Here is a 27,287-nt window from a genome sequence, read left to right as displayed (position 1 = left end):
TCAATCCACCACCTCGACCCCCAGCCCTGCTCCTATTTCATGCCATAAAAATCCCCACACACATTCAAGGGATCAGAGTTAATTGTTTGTGGTTCTCCTGGTTTTTGGAGGCTATGAAAATGTTCTCTAGGTTAACATACGTGTGTGTGTGACACCACAAAGCTTAGCCATGCATCTTCAAAGTGACTGTAAATGTAAAGAAGTGGATTAAGGGGAAAGGTCCCCATATGTTTTTTTATGCAGTCCTAGTTTCGCATGCAGCATATGGCATTAACTGCTGAGTGAGTGTTGTTTGTTTGTCCACGTTTTCATGTGTGTCTGTAGTTTGGTTTCCGTTATACCATGTTTCTGCTCTGTATTTGAAATATTAGAACAATTATTACTATGAAACATTCTGGAAATATTCTTTGCCCAAATGATGATGTACAGTAGGTTGTTATTACGCTCTACTGTACATCCAGTCAGTCAGCCCCCAGTCACATTTCCAAAATCCCTGTCAAACTGTCAAATTGATTTTTTTTTCTCATTAATGTCCTCAAAATGAAAACCACAGCGACTGAGTGGTGGCTCTGCTCTGTGGTGTTTTTTAACTTTGTTCAGTTTGATATATTTCAGGTAATGCATTATAGAGCGAACATTTGTGCTCTTTATGTTTTATTTAATTACATAAGTATGGTGATGCCATATATAATAGGTACTTCAAACGTTCTTCAGATTTTGTGTTTTATCGATTTACTCATTTTCAGTTAGATTTTTAGACAATCTTATTTTAATTTTAATTATTAGGTCCTTTCAAAAATTGCTGTGAAATTCACTTAACATTGTGATGAAATTGGCATTGATTCAGGATAATATTTCTGTCATCTACAAGATATCGGATCTCACTATGTGTATGCGTTATTCTGTCTCCAAAATGAGCAGAGGTTGGCCCGGGTGTGTGTCAGGGACCGACTAATCCATGTAATGGAATGATGATGAGTTTGGAAGAGAGGAGCAGGGGAGGCAAATAAAGGAGGAGGGTAAGATTCTCACTCTTTCTGTCAGCGACAGAACCTTCACTGCCATTGATTACAATTACCAAGGGGAGAAGGGAGATGTCACATTACTTAAGCAAGTAGATGAGGCAGAAAGTGTGTTCAAGGGAAGAAGAGTTGCATTACAGAGGGAGGATGGCAAGAGTAGGGAAAGGGAAAAAGACGTGAGCAGAGTGTTGGGCTCAGATGGGAGAAGCAAAGATCAAAGAGGGTTAAAGATTAAAGAAGGGAAAATAAATAAGAGGACATGGCATGAAGGTCTGTTTCCCTCCCTACTGTCTACATAGCTTGTTGTTTTTCTTGTATGACATTGCAAGGTCACACTTCCTATGTTGTACTGTTGTCAAGGGAACCATAGGCACCTTCCTACACACACACACACACACACACACACACACACACACACACACACACACACACACACACACACACACACACACACACACACACACACGCACAAATTAACCCCTCCAGATGATCCAAAATGCACCAGCACATCTCATTTTAATCAGCCAAAAATGACTCCTGTCACACCACTGTTCAGATTTCTCCACTGGCTTCCCGTATTTGCCCACATAAGGTGCAAAGCTCTGTCTCTTGCCTACCTAATTTCCCTCATTCAGATCTTCAATCTCTCCTGCTCACTGGGCTCTGCCAACAAATTGCTTCTGGGCGTCCCATCACCACACAAAATATTCCAAGCAAAACACTTCAGCTCAGTGGTTCCACCATGGTGGAATGAGTAACCAAACTCTGCACTGTCAGCAGCCTCACATTAAAAAATGCTGAAAACAGAATTCTTCCACAACTTCGTATGTACTTAATCTATTAAAAATATGTTCTTTTATCCACCTACACCTCATGAAACAGTAAAACACTTTGCTTTAATGTTTTTTCTTTGACCTAGATTTTTTTTCTGCCTTGTACCTCACTTGTACCTCACTTTGAATGAAATGATTTCCCAAATGACTTAATGTAAATGACAGGTGTTTGTCCTGCAGAAAAAAATGCAGTTGGCTGCCCTGGTGATGCTGTGTTGTTATCTACAAGTACAATGTAGTCCAGTTGGTGGATTTACAGCCCGGTGGTTTTAAAATGTCTTATTTTTTTTATTTTTTTTAGAACTCTGGAAAGTTACCCTGGCATGGCCTGCATATATTGCTGCCAATGTAGCAAATTATCACTTATTAGAGAGCTAATATTTGAGTCTTTTGCATCTAACCAGACACTGAGTGCAAATCTTTTCACATGTTCTCACAAATAAAGCCATTTTGAAGAGGTCACTTTAGGCTCTGGGAAATTATTAGTGGAAGTTTTGACCTTTTTGAGATTTTATGGACTGGATACTACTTAGTTGGGAAATATGCAATAACAAGACCAAAAAAAGTAGCCTTACCGTCACCATAGAATTATTCCCCTTCAATGTCTGCACTGTAATGTTATAAATTAAATTTTGAATTTTTAAATTTGCAATTTTACAATTATTGTACATCCAATAACTCATAATGACGTGAAAACATGTCTATATGTCATATATCAAGGACAAGCTACAGTATAGGTCACAATACAAGGATGTGCCCTGTAAAGTAAAGAAATGCTCCCACTAATTTGTCTTCTTGATACAAAAGAAAACTCATTTGAGTGATCTCCAAGATAATTAGTCTAATCCGTTGCATATTGGTTATATTTTTGTTTTTGTTCTTTTCTTTTTGGTAAACTGAGCATATTTGCTTGCATCTTAGAAAGTGAAATTGAGCATCACTAACTGAACATGAGTGACATTTGTTCAGTAGATGTGCTCGGCCTCCTGCTTGCACGCCATTAACTCGATTTGCGTGGCTTTTACGGACTGTTCAAACTGTAGTTCAGTGGAGTTGTAGCAACAAAATTATCCCAAACATTCTAAAGTAACTGGTGAAAGTTGTAATTTAACAGAAAAGTATGACGTCCGTTTTTTTTTTCTTCCATTATTGTGTAGCTCTAGTCAAGGCTAAGTACTTATTTTGCATCTTGCTTTAACTTTTCTTTTTTTCGTTGACTTTGTGATTGTTTTATGTGTTTGTGTGTTTGCAGCCACATTTAGAATCTTTGACTGTGTTTCATTAGAGATTGGCCTTTGCAGAATGTCAGAGGTCAGTCTTCCCACAGACATTATCGAACCACTCTCAGCCTCCCTTCTTTTATCTACCTATGCCTTCTTCGCTAAACAGAAAAACAAATGGCTGCTGGGGAAACACGAAGCGTTATCAGCCACAGGGGCATTTAACATTTATTCAGCCATGATGACTCAGCCAGTGATGTCTTCTCCAGTTGGTCCTGTAGAACCATGGAGACTTTCTATGACGAATCGATGCACTCAGTAACCCACTGAGGATACACGCACACACACACGCACACTCTCTGCATACAGGTTTTCCTCATGTGCTCTTTCACCTGTCTTATGTAATGATTCGTGAAACTAGATGATGCCACAGATGGCAGCCTCAGTATAATGTTTTTAAGTTGTCATCTTCTTATTGTCTGTATACTGTATGATTTATTTTGTTTTGCTTATATATAAATGTATATACTTGATCCACAAAGCCAATTATGATTCTAATATCCACAAGACACCTGTAAGCCCCACATGTGAGCTTGAGCACAAAGGAGGCATCAGGCGGGTAAAATTAATAAATTTTCTATGTGTCTAAATGTTTGCTTAGTAATAAATGAATATTACTAAAAAAACACAGTACTGTAGATGGTAAATTGCCAAGATAAATTTTAAAAGAAGTGAAACTATTCTGTTAAAAAACATGTTGACACACGATGCAAGTGAAGTTTTGGGATTTTTTTTCCCCAGTATTTTTGGAGCCAGTAGCCATTAGGGGAACTACAGCCTGAGGAACTTTCACATCAGCTTGATGGTAACTTCTTGCAGCTGCAGCTTGGTCTAGACGTTGTCAGTAGCACATTTAAAACAGCAGCTAAACAGCTTTTATTGAGGCACATTGCTGACTTTCAGAATACACTTGAAAAGATGCAAACCTTCCTCAAACACCATGTGCTATTACCTTTTACAGTTTATTTAAGCCTCTACCAGGTGAGGCTGTGTGACTAAAGCAGAGGGCACAGTGATTATCAGACACACAAAGGTTGTTAAAAGCCTGTTTTGGACGCCTTTATAAGTAATTACTACTGTACACCTTACTGAACATGAGCTCATAAAGTGATGTCCCACCCAGCTAGTGACAGTGACTAGAGAAACAAATGATAAACAAGTGTGTTTAAGTTGCTCCTCCCAATAGATGTCTTTTTACTTTTTGTAAAATGTACTTAAAACATTTTACAAATCTTCAAACAGATGAACACAACCAACGCAGCCATGTGAATCCACAGCTTGCCAACATAAAATACAACACAGAGTTGTAAGTTTCTAATGTGATGGATGAAAGGCCCCCACAATGGCAAATTTATTGCAGGAATCAGAAACACAATATGAGACCTCCTGTAAATATAGGCAGGCAATCATGTCATTGAGCCTCTTCTTAAAAAGGGGTAGAAGCAGTTCCACTCTCTTAGTATGCTTCTCCCACTACAATCTTATCTCAGCTTTTTGACATTCAGTAGATAAGTAGATAAAGCCTACTAAAGCAGATCTATCGGCTTCATTTCTTGAGCCCCAAATATCAGACTCCAAAGAGAATTATGTCCTAGTGGTAAATATTCCAAATGTTGGTGAAACTAAACTCACTAAAAGACTATTTGTTTTGTTTTACTTTCCATTACCTATTGCGTCTATAATTATATTCCAGCTGTTACAATGTAGCATTGGCTTTAAAATTATTTCTGTAAAAAATATGATGCTGTGCTCCTATTTTTTCAGTCATCACTGTACAGTCAAATCTGTATGCGTTAAATGCTACTGTAAGTACAACTGCTTGTCATCATAAGCAGATTCTTGGCCCTTGTCTTGTTCAGATTGATAATAATGTTTAGTGACTGTGGAGGAGCATTGCCAGAGTGTGGTGGAGACAGGGCATAGAACTCAGGACTGGAGCAGACAGGTAGCATTTGTGGCAGACAGACTATTTTGACTTTTACCATGTGATTCCCTCTTCAGTTACTGTAACTGGGTGGCAGAAAAGCCTCTTGCTCTTGCTCTTGTTTTAAGTATTTGGCTGATGTTCTCGTCTGAAGGGGATTTAGAGTAGATAAGTGAAGAGTTAAGGGACAGTACCAAGGGGTTATTGTAATTCTACTGTGGGAGAAATGTGAGAAAATTAATGTAATTAACAGCTGAGGACCATAGTTATCCATACCACCCTGTTTTCTGTGTTTCTACACATTACTTTAGAAAAACCTCCTTCACCTTTTAGTGGAGAAGTAAAATTGAATCTCTACATGATGCTGTAATGAAAAACATGTGTTTCAGCCTTTGCAGAAGTAGACTTTGCTGAAATCCCACAGGTTCAGGCCTTTTATTGAGCAACAAAAAAACCTATTTAGGTATGTAATGTACATTTATCTTAAGGGAAATTTTGAGTTTGTTCAGCTGCTACGTCATGTAGGTAATGATCCACTGAGCCGCTGATTAAGAGAGCAGTTTGTACTAAGTGTTCATATGTATATTGAGAGATTGAGAGATTTAACATAATTTTGATACTACTTAGATTTGAGGGACTTAGAACTGTTAATATGAAATCTCACTTCAGTCTTGATTCATCAAACTCAGAGTTTTAGGATCTTCAAAAGCCATAACCCACAGCTATGATGTCCAAGGATGGGAGGCCTCAGTGGTTTCATAAACGTTTTTTTTCTCCTCCACTTTGTCATTCATCACACTTTGGGAGAGAAACACAACCAAGCTTACGAGGTGGACACCAGGGATGTCCCTCTGATGTGTCCTCCCCGACTGACTCCATACAAATTGTCATCCTTTCAGATTCCCCATTAAAGCTATCTTGAAAGCTTCAAGTGAACAGATATCTCCAGTATAAGGGTCATTTGTTCATATTTTAATATACACAGTTAACCCGCTGACCTATATATAAAAATCGAACTACAATATGACATCACAATCTCTGTCGTTTACAGTTTGAAGATCAGCTTGAAACTTATAACTGTATTTCTTTGCTTTGGAATGGCAGTAATATTTATGATGTTTTGTTTCTATGTGAGAGATTAATGTAAAGCACCGTTTTAATGGAAAAGTAATAAAGACGGCTGCAGACAGACGTCACTTAAACATGTGGACTTAAACTTAAACATGAGTCCACACATAAGCGAAAATACATTTTATTCATGGGATTTTTTAAATCTGATATATCTGACAACCTATGGTAAGTTCCAGTTTGTTGCCCTCATAAATATATAACAAGTTTCAAATAGAAAAGTGTTGAACTTTTTTTATTATAATCCTGTTTTTTTTTAAGCTATACTTTAAAAATAGCACAGTTAAACATTGAAGAACTGGCAGGAATATTCTGTTCTATATGCCATCAGCATAAACTGCCTGTTAGAGGAGGAACATCTCACAGGGCTTTAACTAAGGCCCCCAATGAGATATACAGGAGAAGGTATTTGTGTGCAATAAATACATCTTGTTAATATTCACTTTGTTTTATTTTACCCTTACATGGAATTTATCAACCAAAGGTGCTGCATAAGAAATAAATACCCCAACTTTCTTTGTGTGTGGACCCACAACCTCTATTATCCTTCTGCCACCGTGCCTGAAAGATTTTCTAAGGGAAACACAGAAAATTCATTACTGTTTTTGGCTTGATCCCAATTCAGTTTTTTTTATCTCTACCCCTCATTATCAAGTGTTCCCTCTAAGCAGTTACAAGGGGACAGACAGGGGACTTCTCTCTCATTCTGCCTCCCTAATGGCATACCTTGGGTGTTTCAGTCCTGTTTCAAATTGCCCCTAGGGACCCGGGCTTCCTCTGCCTCCTATCCACCTTGACTTACTTCAATCAGATCCAGCAGGTGTGGGCAGAAGCTGTACTTTGCTGCCCTTTCTGTATCCGAGGAAAAAAAGTGGTTGGTTTTTATTCTTAGACTTAGCCTTTTCACTTTGATCTTGTGCAGAAAACCTTGAGATTGAGGAGAGAAGCTTTCTGTGTTTGTCGCTGAGTATTTCTGCTGTTACATCAGCAGTCGAGGCCACTTGTCAATGTCTGAGTTAGGACCTGAGTACAAAAAGAAAAAAATAAAGGGCTGTAAGTGGGGTGGATTTGGAGGAAGGACCAAGTGAGATGAGACAGAGTTGAGGATGGAGAGGTGTGTTTGGATCAGGCCTGCAATTTTTTTCTTACCACTTCGGCTTCCTTTAATCTTTGTATTTGTCATGAGATGCTGACTTACAACTGTGTGTGTATGTGTGTGTGTTTGAGAGTGGAAGAGTTTTTCCCTCTAGATGTCATCATATAGCCTCACTCTTGTCTGAGTGACTAATCTTTGTAGTGGTTTTGCAGTTTTCATTAAGGCTTTTTTTATAGTCCTATTTGTCTAATGCACAGTATACTAATTTCTCTTCATATTTAATTTTATTTTCCTTTGTCTAAACTGGAGATCAAGAAATATACAGATTTTAAAAATTCATTTTATAATCCTAAAATTATTTAAAAATATTTACAATTTCTTTGAGTGAACGGCTGTTTTCAGGTGTATATCATCTTGTGACACACAATAATTAACATCAAAAAGAAAAAAAAATCATATTTCCACTCTCTTCTGTCTGTCTTTGAATACAATGAGATGCTTCTAGGATAAAAAGGCTATTTCTCTTTTCATATTTGCGATGGCAGACAGTTCATCTTTTTCTCATCACGTTGTGTCAGCGTGTGTCGTCCCCAGACCTCTATTTGCTCTGTTGATGTCTCCCTCAATTGCCATGTCTCTTTCTGTGTCCTCCCTTTTCCCTTCTTTGTGTCTGCTGTTGTTTCCTTCCCTCTGTATTCATTGCTCTCTGTGCATCTCCGTTTTTTTGTCCTTCATCTCCCTACAATGTCTTTTTTTCATTTCTTCTCAGTCTGAAGTTTTGTCAGCTTGTCTGTATTTGCTTGTTTCCTGCATACTGTCTATACTCTTTCCTGCATCTCTTTCTCTCCCTCTCTCTCTTTATTTCTTTTACTTCTTTTCTTGATATCCCCCAGACAGCCCTGCCAGCTCTATTTTAGTGGTTTACTTTCTGTCTCTAAAGCCCTGGAAATGAATTATTGAACAGACTGACCCCTGGCTCTACAGCCGCTGTTTGGGTGTGCTGCACTGGTCTTTTCTCTGATTCCACTTGAGTTGGTTAAGTGCTTCTGCTCTTGCATGTATCTGTGATTTTGAACAGTTTAGGCATTTTGTGTGCATTTCTTATTTTAACGAGTTAAACCGAAGGAAGCACACAGTTGAGGTGCAAGTTGGATTTGAATTGTTGTTTCTGTGCTGATTCCATCTGATATCCAAGTTTGTGTGTTTTTGCTGACGTACATGTTGGCTCCAGTTGAAAAAGGGACAAAAATAGCAAGCGGTTTCCTTCCCATCATGGGCTGCTTTAAATTGTTTTTTTAACAGCTTTCCATCGGCTGAAACACAAAGCTGCATCAATCACCTATTTTAAATGTCATTTTTTTGATTTTATTTCTGCTTTAGTTGATGGTCCTTGTAAGATAGAGGGTGTAAAGATGGAACACGAAGGGGATGACAGACTATCAAAATGACTAGCTGTTTCTGAGTTCATGGCATCATAAGTGCATTTTGTTCAGGAAACCGTATACAGTACATTGTGTTTGCTTACCTTTTTCACAATAGTGTTTGTGGTGGACTGAGAGCCGTCTAATTTCTGAGCTCAATATTTCCTTAAAGGAAAACAAAGATTCATACAGGACTGTGGGTTGACCAAAGTTCAGTTCCAGATAGCTTCTATAATATCTTGATTTTATATGTTTGCTCTTAGATATTTTTGTTTATATTTTAATTTTCAATGCACATAGAAATGTTTGAAAGGCTCATTAATTTACTGGAGTGCTGAGTGATGATGCTGATGATAATTTTTTGGAATCAAATGTGAGATCTGTCTTTTATAGGAGTCTTTTCAACCCATCGTATACATTTGGAAGTTTGTGCTTTATTTTGATATTGTGGAACAAAACATAAAGAATTCTACAAAGTTTCAAAGTGATTATTTTTTTGCATTGACACTGTCTTTTCTGCGATGCATTTTTTTGTCTAGTTATAGTAAAGGGCAGTAATTAGACAGCAGGGCTGGCATCATTTAAAAACAGAGGAAAATAAAAAATCTAATTTCATTCTCCTTCTGTGTTTCCTATAGGCTGTTCAACCTGACTCTGAAGAAGCTGATCATGCTTAAGGAGCTGGATAAAGACCTCACATCTGTGGTCATCGCTGTCAAACTGCAGGTATGAGACATTACTGTAGCTTGATAAGATAATGATGATTTAATCCAAAGGTAAAACTAAGGTGGCTTTAAAATTCATTCAATTAATTCAAAACAATTCTAATTTAGGAACTAGTTTTATTCGTGATACAATTAAAACATTTTCAATCTCAGCTTTGATTCTGTGGTTAATTCTTGAGCTTTGTTTTTAGGCATTTCTCTCTGTAGATGTTGAAATGATGCTAAATTAACCACAAAAGTAGCACTTTGTTCCTGTTTACTATTTCTGTTGTGGTGTTTTGTTGAGTCAGGCTATTAGATCTGGACACCCCCGCTTCTCTTACAGCCAAAACCCTTTCTGCAGCTCCTCCACAGTTGGATGTACACTAAATTGCTTGTACTTGAAGAGAGCAGGGCTCTTTCCAGCTTCATTGCTCGAAGCGTGTTGGTATTAGAAGTTCAATATTGAGTCAGCAGTGCATACACTGTGAGTTTGTTCAGGCACCTCACAACATATGATTGTCAACGCTTTTTAACCTTAGTGTATTTGTTTTTTTCTGGTACTTGATTTTGTTCTTTTCATGACATGCTTTTTGTCTCTGTTGTGTCTGTTTTCTCGTAAGCTTCACCTTTCTTAGGGTTTAATCCGCTCTTTGTCCTACCCCCTTTTCATATTTACATGTAAATCCAAAACATTTTTTCTAACTTTTGAGGTTATGCAGATTTAGATGTTTACATTCCTTTTTGAATGGTCTGGCTTCACTCCCAGTTTCCAGCTCTTTGGCTTCTTTATTGCCTCCATTTTGTTTTCTTCCTACGTAAACCACTAAATTCTCTGTTTCTGGCACACAATACACTTTGAGCTGTTTTAAATCTTTTTCCATGATGCTGCTGCCACTTTCTCAGTCGTCCCTCTCTCATCCTTCCTATCAGTCAATTTCATCTTCTTCACCTCCCTTTTTCTCGGCCTCCTTCATTCCCACGCTCTTCACGCTCAGCATGTGGCTGATGAGAGCTCATTGTTTTGACTCTGGTGGAGTAAACTGAGGCGGGCAAGTAGAAATATTTCTATCTGTCCCCCCTTTCTCTCTCAACCCCAATGACATTATGCTCTTTGTCTTTTCTCTCTGTCTGTCCTTCTGCTGCCTCCTTAGGGCTCCAAGCGAATCCTGCGCTCCAATGAGATCCTGTTGTCCTCGGCAGGGCTGACGGAGACTGATTTACAGCTCACCTTCTCCCTTCAGGTAAAGACAGGTTTAGAGAGGTCGACAGATATTTAAAGTAAACTGTTTTAATGCCAAGCTGTATTTGGGGTTTTGGAGGAAGAAATCATGTGCCTGCTCCTTGTAGAATATAACACCATATTTGATGCACAGCTGTGATCAGATATGAACAGGCTGGAAGAATGGATGCCAGTTTTAGTACAGCTGTTTTCACACATTGTTGGCAGCAGTAAGTGTCATATTGTTTTGATTGAGGCCTAAAAACTACAAATGTCAACCTCATGGCACTAGAGGGACGGGCAGGCTCCAGAAACTCACTCACACGATTGATCTTCATCAAAATTTGAGTTTTGAAAATTTTGTGCCACTAACTTGATGTGAAGATATTTCAGTCTGGGCCAGTAAATCGAAAAGCAACTCCCCGTATTTTGCTAGAGAACCAGATCCATTAGTCTTCTATATTTTCTGGACTATTTTGAGTAGCTTATGCAGCTCCCAGTGGACACTGTAGGCATTTTTACCTATTAAAACAGAGGAGCAGATTTAGCTCATGAGTCTGTTTGGCTCAGTCATAGAGTGATATTTAGTGATGAAAAATGCCGCAGTTTGAAAGTCCCATATAGTAAGTCAATTATACACCTACTAGCTGTTTTTTGTCTATGTCATGGTAAATGTGTTTGCTCCTGCAGTACCCACACTTCCTGAAGAGGGATGCCAACAAGCTGCAGATCATGCTACAGCGCCGGAAGCGATACAAGAACCGCACCATCCTGGGCTACAAGACACTGGCCCTGGGACTTATCAACATGGCCGAGGTATCACAGTTTCAAATATGCAAAATAATGGGATTGAAATGCAAGTTTTAGCATCTGCTTTTCTGGACTGTATACGTCAGGTTTTACTTCTGCTTTCGTCAGTAGCCCACTTTTCCTAGGACGTGTTTAAAGGAAGTGATAGCAAGTGGGTTTTTATTTAGAAAGAAGAAACAGTTTTGCTAAAACACAGTATACATTATCTTTATCTATTTTAAGTCATTACCTTTAAATATTATAAACAAGTCTTTTTATTTTTAACAGTGAATACATCTGGGCATTTGTTATTATTTATTTAAATATTTAGAATCAATCAAACACTGGAATCATTGGAAGACTAAATCCTAACCTTACCATTTATGCATTTGGTCACAGAAAATATTGGAAATTGACAACATAAATTCCTAATAGCCAAGATGATGTCCTTATTTAAACCTTATTTAATCCAACAACCTGGGACTATTCTGTTTACTATCACATTGACCAAATTAAAACTTTCTATTAATAGATGATTAAGTTGATCTACAATTATTGTTCTATTGATTCTAGTGATTAATCAACCAATAGTTTCAACTCTAAACTTGACTAACTCCTAATTAAAGTATAATAAACAGGTGAGATCATAGAAACACAAAATCCATTAGAAAACTGTTTTAAAATAGAAAATATTTAATAGATTGATGGATGGAGGAAATGTTACATTACAAACACTTGGGACATTTTCAGCCCAGATCACCTCCACAGCAGCAGATGGAGGTTAAGCTGCTTGTTTGAGGGCATGTCAGCTGCAAGTTGTCGAGTCAATGGAGTCTCATCCTGTTCGGCCAGACAAATGTCCCAACTGATTGGAGCTGTTGACCCAATAAACTGCCGGTCACCGGCTCATTTCCCTAAAGATGCAGCCTCTGCTTCCTTTCTCAATCCAATCTCAGTTTACCTTCATTTCATCGGATGTTGTCACCAAGTGTTTTCTAATCTAATATAAACAAAAATAAAGGGACTGTTTCTCTCATGCTAATAATATTCCTCCTTGACCTTCAAATAAACTCATTTTAAGCAAGTGCACTTTAAAATCAGACGCTGGATTTTGATCTTTGGCCGAGTGTTCTGCCCTTGGCCACTGTAAATCTCGTAATAAATCGAAGCTACAATTAAATTGTGGCCCCTTCTGCCAAAAGCTTCTTGTATTTTCTTTCTTCCACGTTATGAAGCCGTTATAAAAGGCTTGTGATTTATGGTATCTGTGTGTGTCTGTGTGTACTTGAGTGTGCATATGTGAAGGTTTTCTTCTACTGAAGACTAAATCTTTATTATTTACAGTGTAAAACACCTTGAACAAACTGTCTCACTGCAAAGTCCTTTAAGGAGAGAAAGGTTAAAACTCATTTCCTTCTTAGTCACAGTAAGAGCACCTGCACCAGCCAACTGCTGCCATATTCTGGCTAAAGCACCGTACGCATATCAGAAACACACTTGGATTTTCAGTTTGTACATCCTAAAGAAATGGCTTTTTGGCGGCATTGTGTATCTTAGTTTCCACTGACCCAGCAGGGGTTGTAAGAATGTGGTTCCCCTCTTCGTCCAAGATTCTCTCGAGTCTGTCCTGTCGCACTCTTCATTGAATCATTGTACCCGATTAAAAGGTTTGTAGCAGCAAAAACCACTGAGTGTATTGAACTGTAGAAGTATTTAGACTGCAGATGGCAAAGCCAAACACTTCACTTAAAATTGCATGTTTCATATTTTGTCTATTGTGGAGAGAGGTTGTTTAAAGTTGTTTGTGGCTGCTATTTTTAAGTGCACCATAATGTCACCACTAATGATCTATCATTTTACAAAAGTAGGTGAGAATAACTAAAAATAACACAGTCTAAAATGTTACTTGTTGTGCTTTTATGATCTGGACAGTAATTTTTATTTTAGTGAGATATAAAAGCAGATTTAACATGAAATTCCTTTGTGAACATTCTTAATAATGAGAAATCTTTTCTTCATGTTTGCTGATTTTCCAGTTTTGATAAACATGTTGAAAAACATGTTATTTTTCCCTTTTTCACTTCAAATTGCTTTACCTCAAATTTTATTTTGCTACTTCTATGCCACCCAGAGCACATGATTTGTGGAGTACTGGAAAGAGAAAATAGTCACGCTCAAAAGCTGTAATTATCTGAGTGATAAAAGTACGTTTGTGGAAATAATTTACTGCACGCTGTTCAGCATAATGCAGTGGTGAGCACTGTGAGCTCTTTTTTTTTTTTTTTTAAATGGAAATTTAAAAGCTGCGGGCGAGTTTCAGAAGATGAACCTGCATTAAATCTATCAGTGGGTTAAGTCTCTTCATGGGAAAAATCAGCTACAGAAAAAAAGGACATTGGTTTCTCTCATGAAATATACAAATTCCATCTTTATGTTTGCATAACAGCCTGATAATTTAGAAAGCTACCAGCAGCAGCATTTAAAGAACCTTAGGCAGGTTAGCAGAACCTCAGCCAAGCAGACGGATGTATATCGGTAATGTCTCTGTTTAATGTGTGGGTGAGACTGTCTCCATGATAAGCTGCTCAGATTTTGTTAACTCTCCGGGTGTGATCAGACTGTTGAGAGGCTGGGGTGTCACTCATTTAGACACACACACACACACACACAAACACACACACACACACACACTCAGGAGACATGATGCTGCTGTTTCCTGCAGCTACAGAGCCAAAGGAATTTTGCTGCCTCTCATTTTCACATATCAGTTGACGCCTTTGATTTTTGTTAATCCCTGGCTCCTATTTTTGTTTATCTTTTTCAGCCTCATTTTTTTCCTTCCTTGTTCATTTGTCATCCTCTTTTTTTGACATCTGCTTTGCATCTGTCCTCATTTCTTCTTTTGCTGCTGTCTAACCTTTCTCTCTGCCTGCGTATTCTTTTGAGTCTCTCCAGTCTGTCTCTCTCCCTCATTCTCCTGTTCTTCTTCTTCTTCAAATGCTGTTTGAATAAGTTGTCAACTCTTTCGCCCTGATGTGAGTGTATACAAAGGTGTATGAATCTTTCCTTCAATCCTTGAATGCTACTGTGTTACCATAAAGATGCATCTCAACTGCTTTTGGACAGTGTGAGGTTTTTATTCAAACAAAATAAGGGTTTAGTGAGTTGTTTTATATGTTGAATTCAAAAGGAGATTTAAGTTCACTGCATTGCGATCTGACATGGCCTTATCTGTTTTTCTTCTTTACAGGTGATGCAGCACCCTAGTGAGGGGGCACAGGTGCTGGGGCTCCACAGCCAGCTGAAAGACGCCTCTGTGCCTGTCGCTGAGATCCGAGTCTACTCCCTGTCCAGTCAGCCCATCGACCATGAGGCACCCAAAGCCAAGATGTCCGGTGAGGAATGGTTTTTTAAGTGTCCCATTGCTTTATCTTTTCTGTCTTTGTCCTCCCCCCATGTCACTGTTCTTTGGTTGTTTGTTTCTTTATTATCTAGATCGTTCTCCAGACATCGACAACTACTCTGAAGAAGAGGAAGAGAGCTACTCCTCGGAACAGGAGGGCAGCGATGACCCCGTTCATGGACAGGTATGTTTGGATAGTGGCTGCCGCACACAGTCATTTCATCATTCTGATTAATGCCATGGTTACTAAACTGTCTTCCTGTGTGTCTTATCAGCTTATTAAGTAGTGTAAACAATGCAATTAGATTTGTCCTAAATACGCACTGTGGTGTATGATTTAGGGAGCTCTGTCCTGTTTGTTACAGTTGTGCAGTTCAGCTTTTTAAGATGATCAGGAGTCTGATCTATGATACTATGAGTACTATGATATCTGCTGCTTAAACCAGGTGACCGTGAGTATGGTATAAAATCGTCCAGTTTTTATTTTATTACCCGTAAAATACATTGTTAGCCACGTTTGATAAAATCTTATTATTCTTGGCATTTCTGAAGCAAACGTGCAAGATTTTTCGGATGCATGTTCACTTTAATTTATAGGTAAAATTAGGGGTTTTCCCTTAATACACAGTAAAATAGCACAGAAAATCCAGCCTGAAACCTTGCGAACTTTTTGTTTCTGTTTTGCCCTATTTTCATCTTTTGGAAATACTGTATTTAAACAAGGGGACAAGTTCACAAACCAACTGTTGGTGTGAGCTTAAGCAGAGAGAACTTTTTTAGTCTTGTTTTTTGTTTATTCTTCTTCTTTATGTCACCGTCTTTCTGTGAGCGAAAAAGTGATGCCGCTCAGGGCATGTGATGGGACTTGGTGCCCAATTGGTGCGAGAGATTGAAAGGACGGAGTGTAAGGAGTGAACAGACAGAGGACTGAGATCGAAGGGAAAAGGCACTGAAAAGGCTAAAAGGAGGAATGGAGAGCAGCTGAGCAGTGGGAAAGAGGATAAAGAGGGTGTGGGGCAGGAGGCTGAGTGAAACACTGAGAGAAGAGTTAACAGGTCGTGGCTCAGTTTCAACTTTAAGTTCATTACATCTGGGATCTTTTTTTTGTAGTGTGGGACATTATTTCTATTGTTGATAATAACATTGGGCAACAACAATAATCTCTTAGATTGGGAACATGGCAAGATCAGTTAAAAAAAGTCAGACAGGGCAGTCAGTCTATCAGGTAATAATTAAAAAAGATGACTTGACCTGTCTGTCTGGTTATCGACTGACTGCTCATGTCTTGTTCTCTCCGATACTACTTGACTGCTACTGTATTTTTTTATATTCCCACGTGTCATCAATTACTTGGAGTTGTACAGTGTTCTACAATACAATTGAATGAATACAATTTGTTCAACAAAAGTCTCGTCTAATACTGTTACGTTAAAGGATAAAGCTGGTGTTGTTCTACATTTTTCATACTGTCAATAAGTCTAATGTAAATCTTAAAATCAGCCCATATCTCTACACTTTTTAAACCATGTAAGTGATAAGTCTTAAAAATAGCTCTCAAACATGTTTTATTATAAATGACTCAGCATGGTTCACACAAACTTGACTTTAACAATTGAGCATTTGTTGGGGAATATTTTTAAGCGAAGGATTAATACACATTATGTACAACATTCAGACAGTGTACTGTATATGACGCGTTACAAAATCCCACCTTCTCTTTGCTTGCCTCTTAGTATCTATATGATGAAGAAGACGAGGTGAGGAAGAAGAAGCCGAGACGTAAGCTCCCTCCCAACGCTGCCATCACCCGAGTAAGAAAAACACCTCAATGTCCTCACATCATTTATTTATCCCCTTGTTCCCTCCCCGTCTTTCTCAGTTTTCTCTTTCTATCTTTTTTCGTTTTTTATTTTTTCATTAAAGCAATTTGATAAAAAACTAGTTTTGTGAAAAAGCCCAAATAAAATTGATTCAACTAGACTCTCCAAGCCTCCCCCACCGTCTGCAGCCACTTTCTTCACCTGATTCAACCTTTCCTCCTCCTCTCTCCCTCTTATTCTTCCTTTACCCCCCTCCTCTGCTTTCTCTGCTGGTTTGCTAAAAATCTATTTTCCTCTTCTCATTCTCAATATGTGTAATTCAGGCCAATTTTCCAGCAGGAAAACATTGACACAACTCACCACAAGAACCCACAGAGACACTAACCAAATCCAGTGATGCATGGATGCACACTCCCTGTCTTTCTCAAGCACCTATGCAAACACACACAGACATACACAGCACCACAAACAATGAGAATTACAATGAACCTGCAATTGGACAGAAGGCAAGTTGTGTGTGTATGTGTGTGTGTGTGTGTGTGTGTGTGTGTGTGTGTGTGTGTGTTTGTGTCAGGAGTAGTTTATTTCAGCAGGTCTTAAATGGAGCGTACTGCAGAGGTCTCAGTGTGGCTGTCGCTGCTGCTCCCCAACACGATCACCTGTGGACAACACACACAACCATAATTCTGCACTGCTGCCACTTTAAGGATAAATACACAAAACATTACAACAGACCTTCTGCCCTGTGCTTTAATTAGCGCGCAGACACACACACACACACACACACACACACACACACACACACACACACACACACACACACACACACACACACACACACACACAAAAACATTTTAATCCCCATAGGAAAACTTGAAGTCGAACCTCTTCCACTTCCTTGGAGAAAATTAGGACACAACCTTTGAAACACTCCAGCTCTCTACAGCCCTACAGACATGCAATAAAGTTGCTAATGAAATTTTGCTCATGTTTTTTATTTTTATTTTTTTACTGATTTGTCTACTGAGAACCCACATAAGCGTCATAGTGTAAATCCTACCCAAAGTACAGTATGTTTCCACACAGCCAACTATTGTAAAATATTCTCTTAAAAAAAGATGCTGTTGATGTCAAAAATGCCTTCAGTACTAAAAAGAAAAACAAAGATAAAAACTGTAAAGAAGTTATACGCCTTTTCCCTCTTTTTCTAGTGAAACAAAAACATGTCCCAATTAAATCAAACAAAATTAAAGATAGAAATTAATGAGCCCTATAAAAGCTTTATGAAAGCTAATTTGTTTTAGTGTTATTTCCTGCACTGACTGGAAATATGATGATGCCTTATAGGGCTGTAATGTGAAAAAATTATAGGTAAACATCAAAAAATGGGCCTCTTGATATTTCTCATTTTATGTACTGATAGTATTAATATAATACTGCATATTAGTGTATACTATATTACATGGTAAATGGTCTGTACTTATATAGCGCTTTTCTACCGGGCGACTGTGGCGCAGGAAGTTGGAGCAATTGTCCACCAATCTCACAGTTGTTGGTTCAATCACCACCTCCTCCAGTCACATGTTGAGCAAGACACTGAACCCCAACTTAGTTGCTCCCGGTGAGTGTTGGCCAGCTGCATAACAGCTCCCCCATTGGTGTATGAGTGTGTGTGTGTGTGTGTGTGAATGGGTGAATAAAAGCAGTGTAAAGTGTTTTGAGTGCCAATAGGTAGAAAAGTGCTATATAAGTGCAGAACATTTACCATTTACCTATTGGCAGTCAAAGCTCTTTACACTGCTTCTTATTATTCACCCATTTGTACTCACAATCACACACTCACTCACGCACCGATGGGGGAGCTGCTATGCACCTTGCCAACACTCAACGGGAGCAACTAAGTTGGGGTTCAGTGTCTTGCTCAAGGACACTTGGACATGTGACCGGAGGAGCCGGGAATTGAACCAAAAACTTTGGGATTGGTGGCTCTACTTTCCTACCTCACAGTTTCACATTTTTACATTTTTTTGTATATTATGATAAGTTAGTTTTCTGAATTAGTTAAGAAGATGTTTATGGATTAAATGACCAGACAGAAATATTGAAATGTATTAACAACCCCAACAAATAAAAGTCCTCCCTCACAGCAATCCAAAAATAATAAATGAATGTAATAAATGCTATTAATCTACATTATTTCCCACAGACAAAAATCTGACTGAAGATGCTGCTTGGATGATTAGTGAAATGTTACTAACAAGAAACAAACAAGAAAGAAATCCCGTTGCCATGACTCAACATCTTCAAAATGCTGAGATATTAACAGGCTTGTTACCATGGTGTGTGAACAACTCCTAAGTAGCAAAGGGTAAAACATTAACAGTGGACAAAAGATGTAGTGTTCATTATTGTTTCATAGTGCTGTATATATTTCCCCCAAATGTAGTCATCATGTTGATAGCATCTGGTCGCCTCAGTTCCCAGATGTTTACAGACAGGTGTTAAAAGAGGAGGGGATGCTACACAATTGTAAACATTGCCCTCTTTTTTGAGATGTGTTGCTGCCATCAAATTCAAAATGAGCTAATAGTTGCGTTAAACTGTCTCAGTTTCAACATCTGATATGTTCTTTATGTTCTATTGTGAATAAAATATGGGTTAATGAGATATTATATAATAACCAGCTGTTTGCTGACAAGCTCCCAAGACCAACTTAAAAAGTGGTGATTCATTATTTTGATTATGTTTCCATTGCTCCCAGGTGTTGAAGTCCTGCCATTGTACAATATTAGAAAAGGTCCACCATGTTTAAGACTGATACAGTGTTTTTCAAACATGACGTACATGAAAAGAAAAAGAAAAGAAAGAAAAACCCTGAGCTGCCACAGAATTATACCTCGATTCCATTTGCTGTTGTTTATTTGAGTCATCAAGTGTGAGAAGAGAGCCTGAAATGCTATATCCTGCTTCCTGCCATCACTTTCTAGACTACACATCCCAAACATACACATAAATATGAAGATCTCATCATATTTTTTTCTTACTCTGCAGCAACCCAACATCAAGCAGAAGTTTGTCGCCTTGCTGAAAAGGTTCAAAGTCACTGATGAAGTAGGTGCTGCTTCGTTTCTCCTCCTGTTTTCCATCCTTTTCCTTCCCCTCATGGCTTTTCCCCTCCTCATTTGTATGACTTACATGACATATCCGAGCTTATACTTAATATGCAAGATTCAGTGTGTGTATTTGCTTCAGAGCTTTTGTTGAAATGTATTGCAGTTTGGCTTTGAAGACACTCAGAGGTGTGGGAGAGATGTGGCAAAACAACTGAGATTCAGCTGGCAGCTAAAAAAAAATAAAAATACACAAACAGTGTAGATTAAAATAGAGCAGAAATGTTTTTCATGTGTTTATTTGCTTGTAGAGTGATTCCATGGTGTGTGTTTGACTTCACACATGTCACACTTCTGCATCTGAGTGTGTTTCTCTTGTCTGAACAATGTTTGATGCTGGTGTTTGTGTAGCTGCTTTTCTTGTAATAGCCTGACTTATTTTAAAGATAAAATAAGTCAAACTGGGTTATTAAATATATCATAAAATAACTAGTACACTCGGTTAAAATGAAAAGATTGAGCTGCAGAACAAGCGGTCTCTACTGTATGTATATTTTTGTCATTTTGTCTCCTTTTTGTTTCATCTAGGTTGGTTTTGGCCTGGAGCATGTGTCCAGGGAGCAGATCCAGGAGGTGGAGGAGGACCTGGACGAGCTCTATGATAGTCTGGAGATGTATAATCCCAGTGACAGTGGGCCAGAGATGGAGGAGACTGATAGCATCCTCAGTACCCCCAAACCTAAACTAAGGTAACGGCATAAACAAAGACTCTTTCACCTGCACTAATATTTGATGCTGAAGGCTTTTGGGCCACATTTAAGCACTTGATATGAAAATCTTTTTCTCCATTGACGCTTCAGAGCCCCCTCTGTTGGTGAAAACTGCTCAATGCAGTGATTAAAAGCTTTTCATGAAGCTTTTCATGAGTCATTTAACTTTGAATTTACCAAACTGTTTATTAAAACCAAACTTCAAAATGCAAAACCAATTAAAAAAAGATATTACCAGTATTTTAGGAACAAATTTGTTTTTGTAAAGTAAAATTAAAATTAGTCAGTCTCAAAGTCACAGCTGGGGCTTTAAAAAAAGAAAATGTGAATGAGTCATAATTACCGGAGAGTGTCTTTGATAGAGGTCACTAAATTGTTAGTAAACTAGTTTAAAGTTATCCCAAAAGGTATTTTTAGACCTTTTCGTATTTTAATTTGGTATGCTTTAATATTGATTTTCTTAGTTTTAGCAGGCTCTAAATATAAAAAAATCGATTTCACACAAAATGCCCCCTTTGAAGCTCTAAAATGGCTTTTCAGCTGTCACAACTGAAAAGCAGTGGGGCTTCAGTAAAAGTTATTGTGATGTGACTCGTGAGTTTCTTAACTACTGGTTTTCCTGTCATTGCAGTTTTGTCAGCTTGGGATAATGAGTCTATGCGACGTTTAAACGTTTGTTTGTTTGTTTATTAGGGATCACTAGCAACAGAATAGTTTAAAAATACAACCATATGAATGAAAAGGCTTCGTATGTCCCTCTTTTTTCAGGCCGTTCTTTGAGGGAATGTCTCAGTCCAGTTCCCAGACTGAAATCGGCAGTCTGAACAGCAAAGGCAGTTTGGGTCGGGACACTTTCAGTCCAGTGAGTACCTGTGATGCAGCATCAATAGAAAGTTCAATTATGTGAGCTTTGAGGTGCTGGTTGGCACTCACAAACTTCTGAAGAATTTGTATTTCCCTCCCTCCTGTTGTGCGTGTGTTGACTGTAGTAAATATATATCACAATATAACTCAAAAGGGATCTGACTCTGCAACTATATGTCAGTAAAACTTGTTTACAAGATGTTACAGGTGCAATACACACCTATATAAAACTGCAGCTGATGTGCAGTGATAGTGTTGAGCTCATAAAGGCTTTTTTATAAGAGATTATTGCTGAATTGAATTTTTTGTTATAGCCATCAATGATGCACTTTAGGGTCTCTGAGAGCTTCTTTCTGTCTGCATTTTTATCACCTTGTGACTCCCCAATTGCTCAGAAAGGAAACCTGCGAGGAGGGGGTTGGGATGTGGTTAACGGTGGAGAAAGCGGAATAAAACATGCCACACAACATTAGGTTTATTTTTTCAGGCCTTTTCTAATAAAGTTGTTTTTCTAGGGAATTACTGGACACGGTACATCTTGGGGCCTATGAAAACAGTATTCAAACAATCTGAGAAGGAGAAGCTACTCAATATATGCCACTGGTGATGAGGGAGCAAGTAGACAGAGCATCATAAAAGCCAGAAAGGACCATAGTCATATGTAGAGAATTGAAATGAAATTGCTTCAGGTTTTGTTTTGAGGTGGATTTTTAAACTGCTCTGCATATACAGTACTGCACTTTCCTCAGTTGAAATAATAATAAATTCAGTCAGTTTTTACTGAACATTTTTTACATTTTATATTGTAGTTAAACGGTATTAAAAGCGATTATAAAAATGTATCATTAAAAGAAGCGACTCTACATTATGAATATGAAAATCACCCCAGCAGGGGTGCACATTTCAAATGTGTAATTTCAGGAACGTTTCAGGCTAACGTTTCAGTGATGGAGCAGAAATCGTAGAGCTCTGTGGCAGCTGTTCAATAGAAAGCTTTTAATCTCGCCGAGCTGAATGGATTTCACTGCGTGTCAGTTGCATTTCCTCCTTTCATAACAACACTGAAAAAAGCCGTGACTGTGTTGACTGCTGTCTGTACATTTCTTAAAACATCTTTGTAGAAAATAGTTTAATACAATTTCCTTTGATTCCCGTGTGTATTGTCCTAATAAAACTAATATCTTCTAGACCACATTGCTGTTGTTTTAGACTGGGTTTGATGTGCTTACCTCAAGTTGAGCACCGTGGCTGCATAATAACTTCTTTTCCTTTTATTTACTGAAGTCTCATTAAGCCTGTATGCTGAATGGCAGTCCCTTGTCTTCCCAGCAGGGGGAGCAGCCTCCTCTGGAGAAGATGAAACCCTCCCGCAGTCGCAACCTGGAGGAGGCACTGTCTGAGACTGACACACTGGTACGATGACTTTGCTTTTGTGTGTCTGAATGTGTGTGAGGGTGAGTGGATTTATGGTGTGTCGAGATCTTTGTTGATATGACTCTGGGGGGAAGTCACTGCCATCTGTGCTGAAAGTGAGACAGACTGAAGGAGACAGAGTACAGAGGAAAGGGAGGAATAAAAAAACTTTGGGATTTCTTCATGATTTAGTCTCCTTTCTTTGACACTGATGGTCTGTCTCTGTATGTGTAGGAGTTGACAGATCAGGAGCTATTTGCTGAGGTGGGTCCCTGCATCACAGTGTCAGTGGCTGAGAAACCCCGTACACCCATGAAGAGCAGCAAAAGTGAAACACAGACCATGCCGTCACCAAGGTAACCAAAACATAATATCATATATTTCCTAATTCTACACTCTGTTTATGGCCTGACCTGACAGATGTGTGCAGTGCAGAGCAAAAATAAGCATTAAAATGTGTAAATCTCAGCACATATTAATGTTGCAAACCCACACATTGCCTTCTTTCTACTGAGCAGTACGGAAAAACCCAAAGCCCACGATCAAAGCCTAGTAATGGTAACAGCTCACAGATGAACTCTCATTCATAAAACGGTGACTGTCTAAATTATGTAAACATGTTTACACTTTATTTTTAAAATCTGCTGTTTGCTAATAGTTTCTTAAAGGTCCCTGGAATGTATGCTTTAGTTTAGGACCAATTACCTAAAAAAAAAATGGGAAAGTTCTCGGTTCTTTGGATGAAAGAAATAAGTTGAAAAGATGCATCATATGAGCTATAAGTGATAGGAAGTTTGTTGGATTTGTTCCATCCAACATGAATCCCAGCAACAATGTCTGACACTTTCATCACCAAATCTTACACAGTGAGCATCTCAAAGGATAAGATTATCGTGTACCCTGGTCCCTGTGTTTTAAGCTAAGCATGCACGAGATACCATGATGTAGTTTGAGTTTTGTTTTAAGCATGTTGTCCATTTTTCCCACACCCCAGGTTAGACGGTGGCCACACACCCCGACAGAAGCGTATCAGCACTCCCATGAAGGAGAGGCAGCCATCCAAACCTCTGAGTGAACGGACCAACAGCTCAGACTCTGAGAGATCCCCAGAGCTGGGACACAGCACGCCGGTATGGGGCTGAGAACCTCAGTTAGCATTTTAATGAAGAGATTTTCTTTCTTTCTAGGATCTTTTTTTTATTACATTCCGACATTGTTTTGACCAAGTATACAGAAATAAATCACCACGTTGCCATATTTGCTACAGAGATATTCAGTTGAAAAACACTTTGTTCTGTGTCCTTTTTTACCTGCTCCAGTCTTTTCTTTGAGTAAAGAACATTCATCCTGATCATGTACAACTCACAATGAATAATGTATGTGTTGATAAGTCATCAGGAGAGTAAATGTGTTGCTGCAGGAGAGTTTATGTACTCTTCGTGTGTGTTTGTGTCTGTGTGTAGGTCATGAGGAAGGTAGTGTACGACCAGCTGAACCAGATCTTGTTGTCGGACTCAGCGCTTCCAGAAAGCTTGATCCTCGTCAATGCAACAGACTGGCAGGGACAGGTATATCTTTGTGTGTGTGTGTTCGTGTGTGTGTGTGTTTGCATAAAGTCTTTCCTATGAAAAAGAACATTGTGTGTGCTTTTTTTCATACTTTTTGTGTGTTTATTTGCAGTATGTTGCGGAGCAGCTCCTGGTACAGAGACACCCTGTGGTCTGCACATGTTCAGCAGCTGAGATCCAGGCGGTGCTATCCGCTGTGCTCACTCGCATCCAGAAATTGTGAGCTCTTTTATGAATAATTAACATTCAAGCACACACATTCTGAATTATAGAATCACTGAGTTTACAGGATGTCCGATGTTTTTAGTGCTTTTCACAGCCCTAAGCCTTATAATTCTGCTTTCTGTCCTCGGCCTGACCCTTTTCTCTTCAACTCCATGTCTCTCTTTTATCTTCCTCTTTGCCCTTATGACTATATCTATAAATTTACCTCTGTTAATGCTACATCTAACCTTTATATGTCTCTTGTTATCGCTCCCTTTTCTCTTACCTTTTCCCCACTACATGCATTTTCGACAAACAAATAAAAATTGTTCCCACTGTTTTCATTAAAGATTATTATATTGACAGTGAGACAGTTTGGTCCATGCAGCTCTGATAACATCACTCTCTGTCTTTCTCTCTGTAGCTGTAACTGTAACTCGTCCATGCCCAGAGCGGTGAAGGTGGCAGCGGTGGGCAGCCAGAGTTATCTCGGGGCCATCCTCCAGTTCTTTGTCACTCAGCTTGCCAACAAGACGTCTGACTGGCTCAACCACATGCGCTTCTTAGTGGTGCCTCTGGGTAAGCTGGTGTTTCCATGGCAACTGAGAAGCTGTCTTTCCTGCAGAGACAAGCTTTGGAAAGGTTTTAGTATTTTGTAGGAAACACCTGAAAAGTAGCACACACAGTTTCTCACATGCATGCTGATTGGCCCCAGTTTAAATTTTTTGCAATTAGAATCCAAATCCTTCCGGTTTTTTTTTTCTCGCCTTCATCAGGTTCCCATCCAGTTGCCAAGCACCTTGGAAACCTTGACAATCGCTACAGCTCCTCTTTCCTGGACACGGCATGGAGAGATGTGTTCAGCCGCTCTGAACCACCACAGACAGGTAGCAGCGGGCAAACAGATCAACACATGCAACTTTCCTCTGAGAAACTTGAACCAATACGACTCGGTTATTCGCTTTCATCTGTGGAGTCTTTCTCTGCCCTGTCCAGATCAATTGGATGTAGCAGCAAGGATCTCCCAGTACATCAGTGGGGCCACAATCACACATCAGCTGCCCATCGCTGAGGCCATGCTCACCTGCAAACACAGGACGTGAGTACAGGCCCTACACAAACACATTTGTTTACTTTAGGAATTATAATAATGTATTGTCTCTTCTACTTTCCAGGCGTGACGAAGACTCCTACCAGAAATTCATTCCTTTTATTGGGGTAAGATTTAGCTTTTGTAGAAAAATTTAATAGGTCTTCTGATCATTCAGGTTGCTGACATCTCATTTTTGTTTTCCAGGTGGTGAAGGTTGGTCTCATTGAATCTGGTCCTTCTCCTGGAGGTGAGTGTGTTTGTGGAAGCACTTTTAACACATTACACAATAACTTTCTCCAAAAGAAAAACATTTACTTGGATTTAGTTGCTGGCAATGTTCTTCTTATTATTCCTAATTTATGATTGGTAAGTAGATACAGAAGAGGGTGTGGCTGTGAGCTTGGCTGTCCCATCCACGTCTCCTCCCTCCCATGGCTCCCCCTCAGGGATGATCAAAGAGGCGGCCACTCCCCCCTCCTCCCCTTCAATGGGCAGTGTCTTGACAGTACAAGGGTAAATATGTTTATTTGCAATTTTTTTTTTACCTATTTTATGAATTGTGGCAGAGCATAGGGTTAAAGAGTGGCTAGAAGCAACACCAACACTACAGAAAATGTCTCTCTAACCACAGCAGATGGCAACTGTGCTTTTAGCAGTGCAGAGCATTTACCATGCTCTAGCTTTAGACCATCATGTACCCTCTGATGTGTCCTTTGTTTGTCCTCTGTCGCTTTATACATCTTTCTGTCAACAGAAGCCCCAGCATGTCTCACGGGGTGGACGCCATAGGCCTGCAAGTGGATTACTGGCTGGCCTCGCTTGCTGATAAGCGGCGCGAGGGTGACCGACGTGACACAGGCTGCAAGAACACACTGAAGAGCGTCTTTCGCTCGCTGCAGGTCAGCAGGCTACCAAATGGAGGCACCAGCGATCCACAGGCCCAGGTCAGCACCATGGCCATGACTGTGGTCACCAAGGAGAAGAACAAGAAAGGTGAGATGGAAATTAGATGAGTTAATAGTATCAGATGGGGGTTGTTACAGCTAGTATTCATTACATTTATTGCTGTAGATTCAGTATATGTAAGTCATAAACAAAGTGCATGAATTTCAGAAAACAATTTTTTATATTCCAACATAAATCCATGTTATGCTAATCATGAAACTGGTAAAAAAGTGTTTTATTTTTTTAATGTTCTGGTATATAAGCCAAAAATTCCACATTTCTTATTTTGCAGGGAATATTCATATAGTGGCAGTTCCAGTTACAAGTGTACAGAAGCTCTTTCATATTTATGCAGTACTCATATTTATCTGATGTAACTGAGTATTCCAGCTCTACACTACTACACAGTCCTAATGACATTTGCCTCTTTCTTCCTCTCTACTTCTTTCTTTAGTTCCCATCTTCTTGGGAAAGAAGACCAAGGAAAAGGATGTTGACTCAAAGAGCCAGATCATTGAAGGCATCAGTCGACTGATCTGCTCTGCCAAGCAGCAGCAGACCATCCTGAAAGGTAATCTGAACAGTTAGGGCAATGCAATGCCTCCATGTATGTTTATATGTGTTGCATTTTCACTTTAAGAGCTCACTTTATTTAAAATCAACTGACCTTTGGTATTC

The 27,287-nt window shown here is 39.0% G+C and overlaps 1 protein-coding gene across 2 annotated transcripts in view; it reads left to right on the top strand.

Annotated features, from left to right (window-relative positions):
* LOC137137296 (phosphofurin acidic cluster sorting protein 1) overlaps nt 1-27,287 on the top strand; it is a 51,573-nt gene that overhangs the window by 19,854 nt on the left and 4,432 nt on the right. Inside the window, exons 2-23 of one of the 2 annotated variants that reach the window (XM_067523404.1) lie at nt 9,343-9,430; nt 10,563-10,652; nt 11,321-11,446; nt 14,670-14,814; nt 14,915-15,006; nt 16,556-16,633; nt 19,694-19,753; nt 20,341-20,501; nt 21,291-21,384; nt 22,719-22,799; nt 23,034-23,155; nt 23,794-23,929; nt 24,263-24,367; nt 24,480-24,586; nt 24,996-25,150; nt 25,348-25,458; nt 25,568-25,670; nt 25,747-25,789; nt 25,869-25,911; nt 26,039-26,177; nt 26,419-26,657; nt 27,064-27,180. In XM_067523404.1, coding sequence (XP_067379505.1) covers nt 9,343-9,430; nt 10,563-10,652; nt 11,321-11,446; nt 14,670-14,814; nt 14,915-15,006; nt 16,556-16,633; nt 19,694-19,753; nt 20,341-20,501; nt 21,291-21,384; nt 22,719-22,799; nt 23,034-23,155; nt 23,794-23,929; nt 24,263-24,367; nt 24,480-24,586; nt 24,996-25,150; nt 25,348-25,458; nt 25,568-25,670; nt 25,747-25,789; nt 25,869-25,911; nt 26,039-26,177; nt 26,419-26,657; nt 27,064-27,180 — 2,435 coding nt within the window. Of the gene's footprint in view, nt 1-9,342; nt 9,431-10,562; nt 10,653-11,320; nt 11,447-14,669; nt 14,815-14,914; nt 15,007-16,555; nt 16,634-19,693; nt 19,754-20,340; nt 20,502-21,290; nt 21,385-22,715; nt 22,800-23,033; nt 23,156-23,793; nt 23,930-24,262; nt 24,368-24,479; nt 24,587-24,995; nt 25,151-25,347; nt 25,459-25,567; nt 25,671-25,746; nt 25,790-25,868; nt 25,912-26,038; nt 26,178-26,418; nt 26,658-27,063; nt 27,181-27,287 lie in introns of both variants that reach the window. The other variant, XM_067523403.1, reaches the window with a different exon arrangement.

Source organism: Channa argus, chromosome 12, assembly GCF_033026475.1.
Source record: "Channa argus isolate prfri chromosome 12, Channa argus male v1.0, whole genome shotgun sequence".
NCBI lineage: Eukaryota > Metazoa > Chordata > Actinopteri > Anabantiformes > Channidae > Channa > Channa argus.
Note: the sequence above shows the minus strand (reverse complement) of the source record. Positions and strands in the feature narration are given on the sequence as shown.